Below are 12904 nucleotides of genomic sequence, written 5' to 3'. Positions count from 1 at the left end.
CTAGGCAATGTGGCGAAACCCTGTCTCTACAAAAAATACAAAAACTAGCCAGGCATGGTGGCACGTGCTTGTAGTCCCAGCTACTCTAGAGAGGTAGAGCTGTAGTCCCAGCTACTCTGGGAGGACCACCTGAACCCAGGGAGGTCAAGGCGCAGTGAGCCATGATCATGCCACTGCACTCCAGCTTGGGTGACGGGGTGAGACTCTTTCTCAAAAAAAAAAGAAAAGAAAACATTTTAACAGACACCTGAATGAAGGGGGACAGGAACCACATCATTATGTGTAGGAAGAGCATTTTCAAAGAGCTTTAACTGTAAAGGCCCTGAGTAGAAGCATGCTTGGGTTGTTTAAGGAACAGTAAGAAGGCCAGTGTGGCTGAGTGAGGCCTGTGAGGGGGAAGAGTTATCAGTGATGAGTTCAGAAGCTAGACAGATCATAAGCCATTTGTAGGTCATGGTGACAATGTTTTTTATTAATAGATTCATCTTGAGGATGTAGTTCTACATCTTGGAATTTACCCATTCTTATTGAGGAATAAAAATCACATTTAAAAAATGTAAGATTTATTCCTTGCACTACTGCACTTAATATTCTAGAGATTCTAAGGATTAGCAGACTTTAATTTTTACATATTATGTTAGTATCATAGTTCTTCATGCATATGAACTTAAAAAATTTGATTTTAAACAGAGTGGCAACATTTAAACTTTATTTTAAGCAGCAAAATCCTTTTCTTCAAGTGAAATCTTATCTAGACCCAAATATGTAAAACAGACAAAAGTTGAGCTACTTGAATTATAGCAGGGCTAGCAAACTTAGAACATATCCATCAGCCCTCCTCCTTGCTCGTCCCACCCCATCATCTTCTGCCCCTCAAATATTGGGGCTGTTGGGTAGTTTCTGTATTAGGCTCTGTTTCTAAATTACCTGGGGAATTATTAAATAAGGACTTCTGGATCTGTGTTAGACTTCCTGAGTCAGAATCCTCAAGGGTAGGTCTGGCGAGTCTGTTGTTAATAAAGCTCCTCAGGCAATGCTAATTTTCAGGCAGGATTGGAAAATACTGCCTTAGAATATAGTAGTTTAAAAACCAATGGTTAATAGAAGGGTGTAATGCCAGGCGTTCCCGTGTAGTGAAATAGACCTGGGGAATATTAGCAGAACTCAAAAACCAGAGCTCCCTATAGCAAACAAAACAAGAGGAGGTGTGTTACCTGTCTCATTGAAAGAAACCAGCAAATGAAGAGAAAAGAGACAACAAACATGACTCAAATATATCTCATTAACACGGAGCTGATAGTAAAAACTATTGAGAACTAGAGTCCCCATTTATAAATTATATATTTTTATTCTTGGTAACAGTGACTCTCTTAAAACACCAAAAACAAGCAATATTGAACAAAATTGTTGACTCTTTTATCTTTATAATTCATTAAATGACACGAGAAAATTTGTCTGGGGACTTTATTTTAGATATTTAATCAATGAAGAATTAAAAAAAATTAAAACTAGCAAACAATGGGGTATTTCATCAATTTGGTTGGATTTGTGAAACAATCACAAAGGAAAAAGACTTACTGATGCATATGTGTAATCTCTATCTAGTGGACAGAAACAAAATCAGAAGTAAAAGGGCAATAGAAGGGGGAATTATGTACATGAAGCATGATTTTGAAATATTGGTATTTATCATGTATAAAAAAGCTGATCTTGGCTGGGTGTGGTGGCTCACACCTGTAATCCCAGGACTTTGGGAGGCTGAGGTGGGTGGATCACCTGAGGTCAGGAGTTCGAGACAAGCCTGGACAATATGGTGAAACTCTGTCTCTACTAAAAATACAAAAATTAGCCAGGCGTGATGGTGGGCACCTGTAATCCCAGCTACTCAAGGAGGCTGAGGCAGGAGAATCGCTTGAACCCAGGAGGCAGAGGTCACAGTGAGCCCAGATTGTGCCATTGCACTTCGGCCTGGGCGATGAGCGAAACTCCCTCTCAAAAAAAAAAAAAAAAGCTGATCTTAATTTTTGAAAAATTTTTATGAAAATAGAAATGGCCCCAAAACAGAAAATTTACATTAGAAAAAATGCTGGTAAATAAGCACATTAGAGGTGTACTTTCTTAATGACAACAAAAATATAAAATAAAGAGGCTTTGGACTTTGAGTTTTATATTCATGAAATTAGAAAAAAAATCCTGAGGGAGAGTACAGTTAGTTGTCATACATTATAGGTGATATTACACATGGTACGACAATTTGGAAAACAATATGATAATATAGAGCAGATAGTCATAAAGATAGTTCCTCAATTTGTTTCTGTAATTTCACATCTCAGGAGATTGCAGGAAAAAGTAAAGTGCTGTATTTGCAATGGTGTTCATTGTAGCTTTAGATATAGTGGCAAAACTACTGGGAAAACAACCTAAATGTTTAACAATAGGGAATGAGTTTGGTAAATTATAATAAATAGCATGATGGAATCTTATGTAGCCATTAAAAACCATAATTATAAACCCTAGGCAGAAACATGGAAAGTGTTTATTTTATAATGTTAAGCCAAAAGTATACCATTTAGTATGTTAAGTAGAAGTATAACTCTAAAAATATGCATTTATGACAGATATTAGAAGGTCTTACTTAAACATTAAAATGGTAGTATTTTGAGGTTAAGATGTATTCATTCCACAAATATTTGTTGAATGCCTATTTTGTACCTCATGGTACTAATGGAGATTAAGTCTAATTTTACCTTTGTTTTAAAATTTTTCAACAATAATGTTATAGTAAAATGAATTATAAATTAGGGGCAATAATATATTAAAATGCTGCCAATTTGTACTCTGCTTGTTATTTTCATCTGCTGACACCCAATATACATACATTTTTTGTAGAACATAAAATGGAGCAATTTGTTTTGTTCTTATTTAGTGAAAAACCCAAATTGTTCCTTTGCTTTCCATTTCATTTACTAATTCATATATTGATATATGCATTGATTAGTTTATTCTTTAAACAATAATGATTGAGTTGTATATATTGGTACTTTGATGGGTGCTAGGGGTGCTGAGTCGGACAGATGTCTTGTTCTGTTTCTCACTCTGGTACAGTCTTGCCACATTATAGTGCTGTTGTGGATCAGATTGTTCCATTAAAATGTCATTCTTGCTTTTACCAGAAATGTTATTTTCTGAATGGAAGAAGGACTTAGATAATGAGTATAAAGCATGTATTTTTATATCTTACATATATTTTGTAACTTTAGCTGGAAAAAGAAAAAAGGAATTCTGTTTTTTAACATGTTAAGAAATCAGAGGTGTTCTTATATTTAGATACCTTGGGTGGCCTCCAAATTTCTCTTTAAATAAAGTATTTAACACAAATACAGAGAATATTATAGACAAATATAAGAAATACCTTGAAATGGTGTTTAAATATTAAGAAAGTATAAAATTGATTGTCCATGAAAACGATTTTTCTGTCTTTGAGCTTTTAGTGCTTTTCTCATGTTGTGGGGGTGGGCAGTATCAACAAAACTCAAGTGGCACGTGGGCTGGTGATTCTGTGTTTATCTACAGACAAATAGGAAGAATACTGTAGAGATAGAGAACGCCATGCAGTGGTATTTAAATGTTAGGAAAAAGTAAAGTTATATATGGAAAACTATTTCTGCCTTTGAGTATTTAGTAACTCCCTTTTCCCACCTTTCCCTTTTTGGACAATATTGTTGGTATTGACAAAACTAAAGTGGCATGTGGGTTGGTGATTCTGCGATCTTTGTTTCCACATGCTCTTTAATTTCATCATCCTGAAGTTGTTAAAACTATAACAATAGTGAAAGGATGACTTTTTTTAAACTTAGATCTGCCAAAATTCCTTCTACTTTTGGACTTTTATAAACTTATTGCTTTAAAAAATGACATTCTGAGCTTTTATTAATATCTAGATATTGGTTTTACTAAATCATCCAAAGATCATTAAATTTAAGTCTTATAGTCATTTATTTTAAAAATTTGGGAATGATTAAAGAAATATAGATCTTCTGTCACCACTTAAAAATTTTAAGGTTAATAGCTTTTAATTACGAATCTTATTACTATCACAGTTTTGTTTCGTTCTTAAGGTATTGTCAACAGAGGTCAGAAACAAAGATTATAATTAATTCAGTCAACAAATAGTGCTTGAGTACCTCTTCTGTGCACAGCAATATTCCAGAACAACAGCAGAGATGTAAAAGAGGATTATCTGTCCTCAGGGAGCTTGCCAGCCACTTAAAATTGTCCCAAATGGGCCAGGAATGGTGGCTCACGCCTGTAATCCCAGCACTTTGGGAGGCTGAGGCAGGCGGATCACCTTGAGGCCAAGAGTTCGAGACTAGCCTGGCCGACATGGGGTGAAACCGTGTCTCTACTAAAAATATAAAAAAATAGCTGGGCATGGTGGCACATACCTGTAATCCCAGCTACTTAGGAGGCTGAGGCATGAAAATTGCTTGAGCCTGGGAGGTGGAGTCGTGGAGATTGTGCCACTGCACTCCATCCAGCCTGGGCAACAGAGCAAGACTGTATCAAAAAAGAAAGGAAAGAAATTGTCACAAATGTTTTTCTTTAGTGCAGCAAGGACAGAAAAACCAAATTCTGCCAAATATTTAAAGAGGTTTATTTTGAGTCAATATGAGCGACCTCGGTCTGGGGATACACAGTCTCAAAAGGTCCTGAGAAAGTTGCCCAAGGCAACTGGGTTAGAGTTTCGCTTTGTACATTTCGGGAAAGTATGGGAATTGCAGGTTACAATCATAAATCAATACATGGAAGGTATACAGTGATTGGGCCTGAAAATTCTGTACATCTCGAAGCCATGGCTTACAAGTCATTGGTGGGTTTTAGGGATTCTTTAGTTGGCAATTGGTTGAAAGGTAATCTTTGTCTAAAGACTTGAAGTCAGTACATAGGGATGTTTAAGATTGGAGGTGTCTGCCATCTCTCATGTGATGCTATACTAGAGTCAGATTGGAAAGCAGGCCGCATTATACCAGGTTAGTTTAAAAAAACTGTTTAATGACATTTTATGGTTTGTAGGGTCTCCTTAGAAAGGATTTGGGGCAAGAGAAAAAAAGGTCAGAGTTCAGTCCTTAGCAGCCTGAGTCTTCATCATTATAATTTCTTTTTGCCATTTTTATTCTGTATCAGTAATTTATATTAATATCCTTAATGAGATTAGCGCAAACATATGGGTTCTCCATAGGACGAGTGTTTTAGGACCAGCTATGCAAGCAAAACCAGCTCCCCAAAGCACTAAATCTAACCTTGGGAAGTTAGAATACATGAAAAATTTTTGCATGACATCTTTTTCTAAAAAATAGAAGGTCTGTTTATACTAAGCATGAGAATGACTGTGATCTGTTTGCTGGAAAAAGGTCTTTATAAAGATCAACTTAAAATGTTTCGATATTTACCATGTATGTCTGAATTAAGCTGGCTGAAAATGTATTTTTCTAGTATATCTGAAAATAATGCTAATTGAAGTTATACTTTTCTCCTCATTTTTTTTGGTTTCATTTTTATTTCTGTCTGGGGGCAGGGTGGTGGGGCAGAAAAATAAGCATATGAAAGTAGTGTGTGGCTTGTTTTTAATTTTCATAGCTTTCAAGTAGAGATGCTGATTTTTCAAGTCCATTAGAGGCTCAGCATGGTGTCACCATTTCTTTCTAAGTAGTTTGCATATTTAAAGATCTCCCCTGGAGCAAGAGAAGATGGGGAACACAAGGAAAAATAATTATACAGTAAGATTAAGGAACTCGCATTCATTTCAGAAAAGAGTTGATATTAAGAAGTGGACAGTAATCTGGGATGTGTTTTGAGATAATAGAACCGAAAATCTAAGAGTTACTTTAACTGAGCTCTTGGATATCATGATTATGTTAACACTGGCTAAAGAATAAAAAATTTTCAGCCTTGAGAGAAAAATAGTATTATAAAAAATCAGAATTCTCTCTTAACTAGTAGCCCCAGCTTCTATTAATCACATCTTTATCGGAGCTTCAAATTTCTACAAAGACTGATTTGCTTTCCCTTTGTCAAAAATGGTTTCCACTTCCTTTATATAAAATTCTAATTCTTATTTAGTCACCTCTTGTCTAATCTTGAATAAACAACAGAGGGAACAAACTCGAGGGTATTAAAGATATGGGATAAACAAATGTAAAATATGAAAACAATTGAAGAGAAGATCTTTTTCAGTTTGCAGCAAAGGGCAGTCTGCTCCTTAGAATTTACTGGGACATAAGGTGACAGAAAAGTGAAATGATGGTTGTTGAAGACAACAGTTATCCAAATATTCCAGCTCCTTTCACTCTTCTTCACAATCTCATTTTCCAAACCTTTTCTCTACCTGCTTACTTAATCTTTCTTTATTTCTCTACATCTGTCTCGAAAGTGGGCACTGCCACTGGATCTGGCTTACACACCAAAGACTTGACTGCCACGGAGTTTGGAGGCATTTTGAATCATTATACAGTAGATAAATCAGGGGGAGTGGGTAAAAACTTAGGCATTTTTTAATATCAATTTTGTGTCTTGTATATCAAAATTATATTCAAATATATTATACATCTGCTTCCCTTTGATGAGTGTTTTTATCTCATCTGCTATTAGCCCTCTGGTCTGGAACTGATTAGCGAAAATTGGTGGGGCCATCTGGAAACATGAGCAACTTGAGTTTCTGTCTGATTTCTAATGCACGTTTTGATTGGTGTTAATTATATGGTCTATTTCATTATTTATTTTCCTGACTACTTATTGTTAGAAAAGAAAATACTAATCTAAAATGAATTGTTTTCAAAGGCTTTGGATCTGGCTGCCCTCTCCACAGAGCAATCTCAGTACAAGGACTGGTGGTGGAAAGTACAGATTGGAAAATGTTACTACAGGTAAATTTCATTATTTGTGAAGGGCTTAGAAGTGGCCATGTATTTTAGGGTCTCAAATCTGATACTTTTTCCGCGGGGGAGATTTTCCCGTGAAGAAATGAGAACTGTGTCTTTGGCTCACTTGGTAAAGCATTTACTTAACAATCACAGGGTAGCAATAAGAATTGATACCTTTAGAATAATAAAACTTTTGAGCTGGGAGACCGAAGCTTTGAGACTATCAGGCCCAACTCCCCTTTTCACATGAGGAAGCTGAGGCCAAGAGAGTGGCTGTAATTTGCATCAGAGCTAGTGAGTAACAGACCAGGGACTAGAACCAAGTCTGCTGATTTCTAGTTCTGTTCTCTTGGTAATCAAATATTTTCATTTACACTGATGCCTCACATCTGTAAAACACTTCATAGTTAAGAGATACTTTGTTCCTACATTATACCATCTCACTTAAGTCTCACAGCACCTTGGAGGTGGTGGCTATTGTTAGTCCTTTTCCCAGATGAGAAAAATTGAGCCTCACAAAGGTAAAGTGATTTGTCCAAATTCACGTAACCAGTAAGTGGCGGAACAAGAATCTGAGCTCCCTTTCTGACTCCAGTTCTCTTGCTGTTTCCACAATTCCATATTGTTTCTTTAGGACCTGAATATTCTTATATTCTCTTAATGTTTCAATGTATTTTAAAGCAAATTAACTGAGAGATCAGAAGAGTAGTAATGAATTTTATGAATATTTATATAGCAACTAGTAAATAAGATCTGAAACTTGTTGCTGATATTGAAATGCATATAGAACATTTGGAAAAATAGAAACAAATGAACAATTCTATTTTATAAGTATAAATATCTTTTATTATTAAAGTAGGGTAGACTTCAGTTACTATGAGCACACTTCAATATTTATAAGCTTCAGTTGTCATTCAAGTACTGTGAGAAAAAAGACTATAAATGGGATAAAAAGCATGTTTATTGTTCTGCTGTTGAAATTAAGACTACTTTCCATTTAGATATTTCACATAAAACTCTAAAGTGTTTTTTCCTGCTACTAGATGGAGAAAGTGTTTTCTGCTAAAAGGTAATTTTAGACCATTATATCATTAAACTCTTATGAATGTAATTCTTGGAGACAGTCTTGAAATCTTGAGCTGCCAAGCAGAACCTTCAGAAATGCTTGATAATTAAAGGAAAGCAAAACTCTGATTCCTTTTGCCATCCATATATGATGGCACTTAAATGAGTGTATCTTGTCATATTAAATTATCCTTCTTTTCTGTTCTTTAATACCTGCCCATCTTTATGACATATTCAGTATTCTTTCATTTATACATTCATTCATTCACTCAGTAAAATATTTAATGGGCAGCTACTCTGCCAGAAACTGGGAGTACAAGGATTAGATTGTCCCTTCTTTCAAATGGTTTACAATAGAATGGAGGAGAGAGGACAGTAAATAATTACAGGTTAAATATTTCTTATCTGAAATGCTTGGGAACAGAAGTGTTGCAGATTTTGCAATATTTGAATATATTTAATGAGATATCTTGGGGATGGGACCCAGGTTTAAAGATGAAATTCATATATGTTTCATATAAACCTTATACACATAGCCTGAAGGTAATTTTTTATAATATTTTATTTTATTATTTTTTTTTAGAAATGGGGTCTTGCTCTTTCACCCAGGCTGGAGTGTAGTTATGTGATTGTGGCTCACTGCAGCCTCAATCTCCTGGGCTTAAGCCATCCTCCTGCTTCAGTCTCCCAAGTAGCTGGGATTACAGGCATATGCCACCATGCCCGGCTAATTTTTTAAAGCTTTCTTTTTTATAGAGACAGGTTCTTGCTATGTTGCCCAAGGTGGTCTTGAACCCCTGGACTCACACCATGCTCCCGCCTTGGCATCCTAAGGTGCTGGGATTATAGGCATTAGCCACTGCATCCAGCCATACTCCCATTATTATGTCCTTTTCAATGAAACCAACTTCAGCATTCCCTAACATGCTGTGTACTTTACTGCCTATGTACTTATGTTCATGGTTTAATTGTATTTTGGAAATGTCGCTCTTCCCTCTACATCTAGCTGTTGAAATCTTGCCTGTTTACTATCTCCCTGAACCTCCTCTGTGCTCTCAAAGCACTTATTTCCTGATTGACCATAATATGATAAAATTTATTTGTGAACATGTTTTGTTTCATTCTTTGATTATCATTGCTTTAAGGACATGGTTGTTACCTTCTTTATTTTTCATCTCCTTACCATCACAAAATAAGCCGCAGTTGACACTTTACAATTTTGTTAAATTTAAGTCAGAGAGAAAAAGTTGGCAGCTGGACTCTGATTCTTTGATATTGGCCGGTGTTTATGAACTTGACTGATGTTTTATGCCTTGACTTTCTTTGAACATGGCATGCTCCATTTTCTTTGCACAAGAATTCATGTGGTGGATTCCTTTTTGATAGTATTAGATTAAGTTATCTCTTAAGGCTGTAGTAATAAAAAACATGGTTCTTTGGCTTTCATGTAGCTCAATATTTCTGATTATATTTTTATTTTTAAAATTTATCTACATTGTTTTTAAAATAATCGATTTCTGTTTTCATATTCTTGTTTTATATGTATCTTTTTATTGTAATCCCTTTTAAATCATTTTTGGAAAGAAACAAGTTAGATAAAAATACACTGACTCTCATGGATAATTTAAATTCATGGAATTTAGTGACTGTATTTCAGTCACGTGTTTAAGACTTGCATGCATGGTCAGGCGTGGTGGCTCATGCCTATAATCCCAGCACTTTGGGAGGCCAAGGTGGGAGGATAGCTTGAGCCCAGGAGTTTGCAGCCAGCCTTGGCAACAAGGTGAGATCCTGTCTTTACCAAAACAAAATACAAAAGTTAGCGGGGCATAGTGGTACATGTCAGTAATCCCAGCTACTTGGGAGGCTGAGACAGAGGATTGCTTGAGCCCCAGAGGGCAAGGCTGCGGTGAGCTGTGATCCCACCATTGCCCTCCAGCCTGGGCGACAGAGACACTATCTCAAAGAAAGAAAAAGATTTTCATGTTCAGTTGATGCTGTGTACATAAATATGTTGTTTTTCAGAACTTCAGAGTTCTTTGATAACATTTTATAAATACTCCCTGTGAAACTGTGGGACCTTTGAAGAGGTAGGGGCTTCTGCCATGTCCCACATCTTCTCACTTTAGCCTTTAACCACTTTAATCCCAAGGCCTCCAATAGCTATTTGGGCATCAGCCACACCAGTGCTTAAGGTTTAAGGTTATGAAAAATGATCAGAGCTCTTCTTTCAAGCCTTTAAATCAAAGTAGCACAATGGAGCATACTGTATATCATTTTGATTTGATTTCACAAAATAAAACATTATCGTATCTGAGTAGCTCTCAGATAGCTAAAAATGAGTGGTTATGAGTAAGCCTAACAGGTCTATTAAGGACATAAATGAATAGATCTGTTGAAAGTTGTGTGTGTTTTAATGATTGAATTAGTGGCAACAGATTCTTTCCTGGGTATAAGAGGTAGGCACTACTTACATCAGGACAGTCATATTTAGGCAAGGAGCAAATCTCAGATTCATAGACTAGGACAATCAGTATCAGATATCTAATAAGGGAAAACAAGATTTCTAGAAGAATAAAATGGTATAACTATATTACCCAAATGCTAATTATTACTTACGTCAGAATAGCTTTTAAAGATAGCTTTTAAAAATGTGCTTTTGTCTCAGAGCAGAAGATGTTTTCAAATAAATGTCATCCTTCAGCTCTTCCAGTAATATGGAGACTCTAAGCATTTATTCAGGTCACTTGCCATATGTCCAGCTGATCATAAGCTCTTTGGGTGGTGAACTGATGTGACCTGGCTTACTAGCAGCTATTATCTTAGTCCTGCTGTGACTAGGCTTCAGACAGACTCTTTACATACCATTTGGGGGTTAGAAGCCAGTGAATATGGGAGATAGGCAACTTATTGCTAAGCTGTATAAATAAACATGTTAATTTATGTGTATGTGCAACATTACCTTCCTTGGTATGTGCTTCCTCTTAACAATTTGTCTCTATTCATCCTCAGGGTATGATGTAGTGTTTATTTTTAAGTTGAATGTCTAATTCTTAAAATTGCTATTTGTAGGTTGGGAATGTATCGTGAAGCAGAAAAACAGTTTAAATCAGCCCTGAAGCAGCAGGAAATGGTAGATACATTTCTGTACTTGGCAAAAGTAAGTAAATCTTAATTTGAGTGAAATCTGCCTTCTCAGAATAAATGTTTAAATTCTGGCCATTGCATGGAGAGAGTAAACAGCTTCTTCAGGAATATTTGGCAAGTTACTATGTTTAGATTTAACTTGTTTTTCTTTAGAGCAAGGGAAAAAATGAGAACATATGGAGGGTAACTGTCTCATAAGAAATTGATCGCCATGAAAAATAAGAAGATCCGTTTGAAAGATTGCCCATTAGGACAGGAGAAAATACCATAGGCTCACTACTCGCATAGGTAACAGGACCCAGTGAGGCCTTATTTTCTACAGTACATTTGTATCCCACTTGAGCAGGTAGTAGAGAACAGGGACTGTGTTTACGCAGGTTCCTAGTTACTCGGCTGAGGCATAATAGTAAAAATAATACTTCTCCTTTATTGATCACCTACTCAGTGTAAAACATTTTATCATGTTCATTATATATGCAGTTTAATTTAACCCTCACAATAACCTTGCAAAGGTGAGTTTTATCTTTTCCTTTATACTCTTAAGGAAAATTAAATTTAAAGAGGGATAAGTTTTTCAGGGTCACTTGGTGGTTAGGAGTTAGCATTCAGATCCAGGTCTTTCTGACTCCAGACCTAGTCACTGCTGCAGTGCTACCTACAGCCACAGCAGAAATGATGGGGCCACCTAGAATTTTCTTTCTTTCATTTTTTTTTTTTTTTTTGAGATGGAGTCTTGCTCTGTTGCCCAGGCTGGAGTGCAGTGGCATGATCTCAGCTCACTACAACCTCTGCCTCCTAGATGCGAGTGATTCTCCTGTCTCAGCCTCCCAAGTAGCTGGGATTACAGATGCATGTCACCATGCCTAGCTAATTTTTGTATTTTTAGTAGAGATGGGGTTTCACCATGTTGGCCAGGCTGGTCTTGAGCTGCCAGCCTTAAGTGATCCACCCGCCTTAGCCTCCTTAAAGTGCTGGGGTTACAGGTGGGAGCCACCATGCCTGGCCAGAATTTTCAATAGTGGAGTAAAAGTTACCTCTTGACCCTCACCAAGGCTATTTTGAAAGAAAAACACAAGTGGTGGTGATGATATGATTTTGCTTTATCTGTTAGAGTTTCTTAAATTAAAAAATGTGGTAAAGGAGATTCAAAAGAAGATGAGATATAAAAGGAAGTGCTACTAGTTCCTAAATATGGGGATAAAAATTAACATATGAAAAAGAAGCAAAATGAAAGTTATATAAATTTACTGTGCTAGTCTTAGTATGTTTTAATGACTTTCAAAAATGTTTGAAACGATCTGGTATCTAACTTTATCTTCTATATGTGATATATTCAACTTAAACAATTTTTTTTTTCTGAGTTGGGGTATCACTCTGTCACCCAGGCTGGAGTGCAGTGGCATTATCACGGCTCACTGCAGCCTTGACTTCCCAGGCTCAGGCGATCCTCCCTTCTCAGCCTCCTGAATAGCTGGGACCACAGGCCACCATGCCTGGGTAGTTTGTTTTTTTTTTTTTTTTTGGTAGAGATGGAATCTTGCTGTGTTGCACAGGCTGATCTCAAACTCCTAGCCTCAAGCAATCCTCTGGCCTCAGCCTCCCAAAGTGCTGGGATTACAGGTGTGAGCCATCATGCCCAGCTTACACTTAAAGTCTTAAAGAAGTTTCTAGGCATCATAGTAAACTTTTTGGAAAGAGCTTGAAATTAAGGCTCAAGTCACACTATTTGACTATCATCTTAATTGATAATCACTATGTTGTTGAAAAAATAC

General features: G+C 36.4%; 1 protein-coding gene across 6 annotated transcripts in view; it reads left to right on the top strand.

Moving 5' to 3' along the window:
- The window catches only part of TTC8 (tetratricopeptide repeat domain 8), a 53501-nt gene that overhangs the window by 21663 nt on the left and 18934 nt on the right, over positions 1-12904 (top strand). For all 6 annotated transcript variants that reach the window (XM_030803071.1, XM_030803072.1, XM_030803070.1 and 3 more), the window contains 2 exons: positions 6838-6923; positions 11058-11145. In XM_030803071.1, the coding sequence (XP_030658931.1) occupies positions 6838-6923; positions 11058-11145 (174 nt within the window). The remainder of the gene's footprint in view (positions 1-6837; positions 6924-11057; positions 11146-12904) is intronic.

This window comes from Nomascus leucogenys, chromosome 22a (assembly GCF_006542625.1).
Source record: "Nomascus leucogenys isolate Asia chromosome 22a, Asia_NLE_v1, whole genome shotgun sequence".
NCBI lineage: Eukaryota > Metazoa > Chordata > Mammalia > Primates > Hylobatidae > Nomascus > Nomascus leucogenys.
Note: the sequence above shows the minus strand (reverse complement) of the source record. Positions and strands in the feature narration are given on the sequence as shown.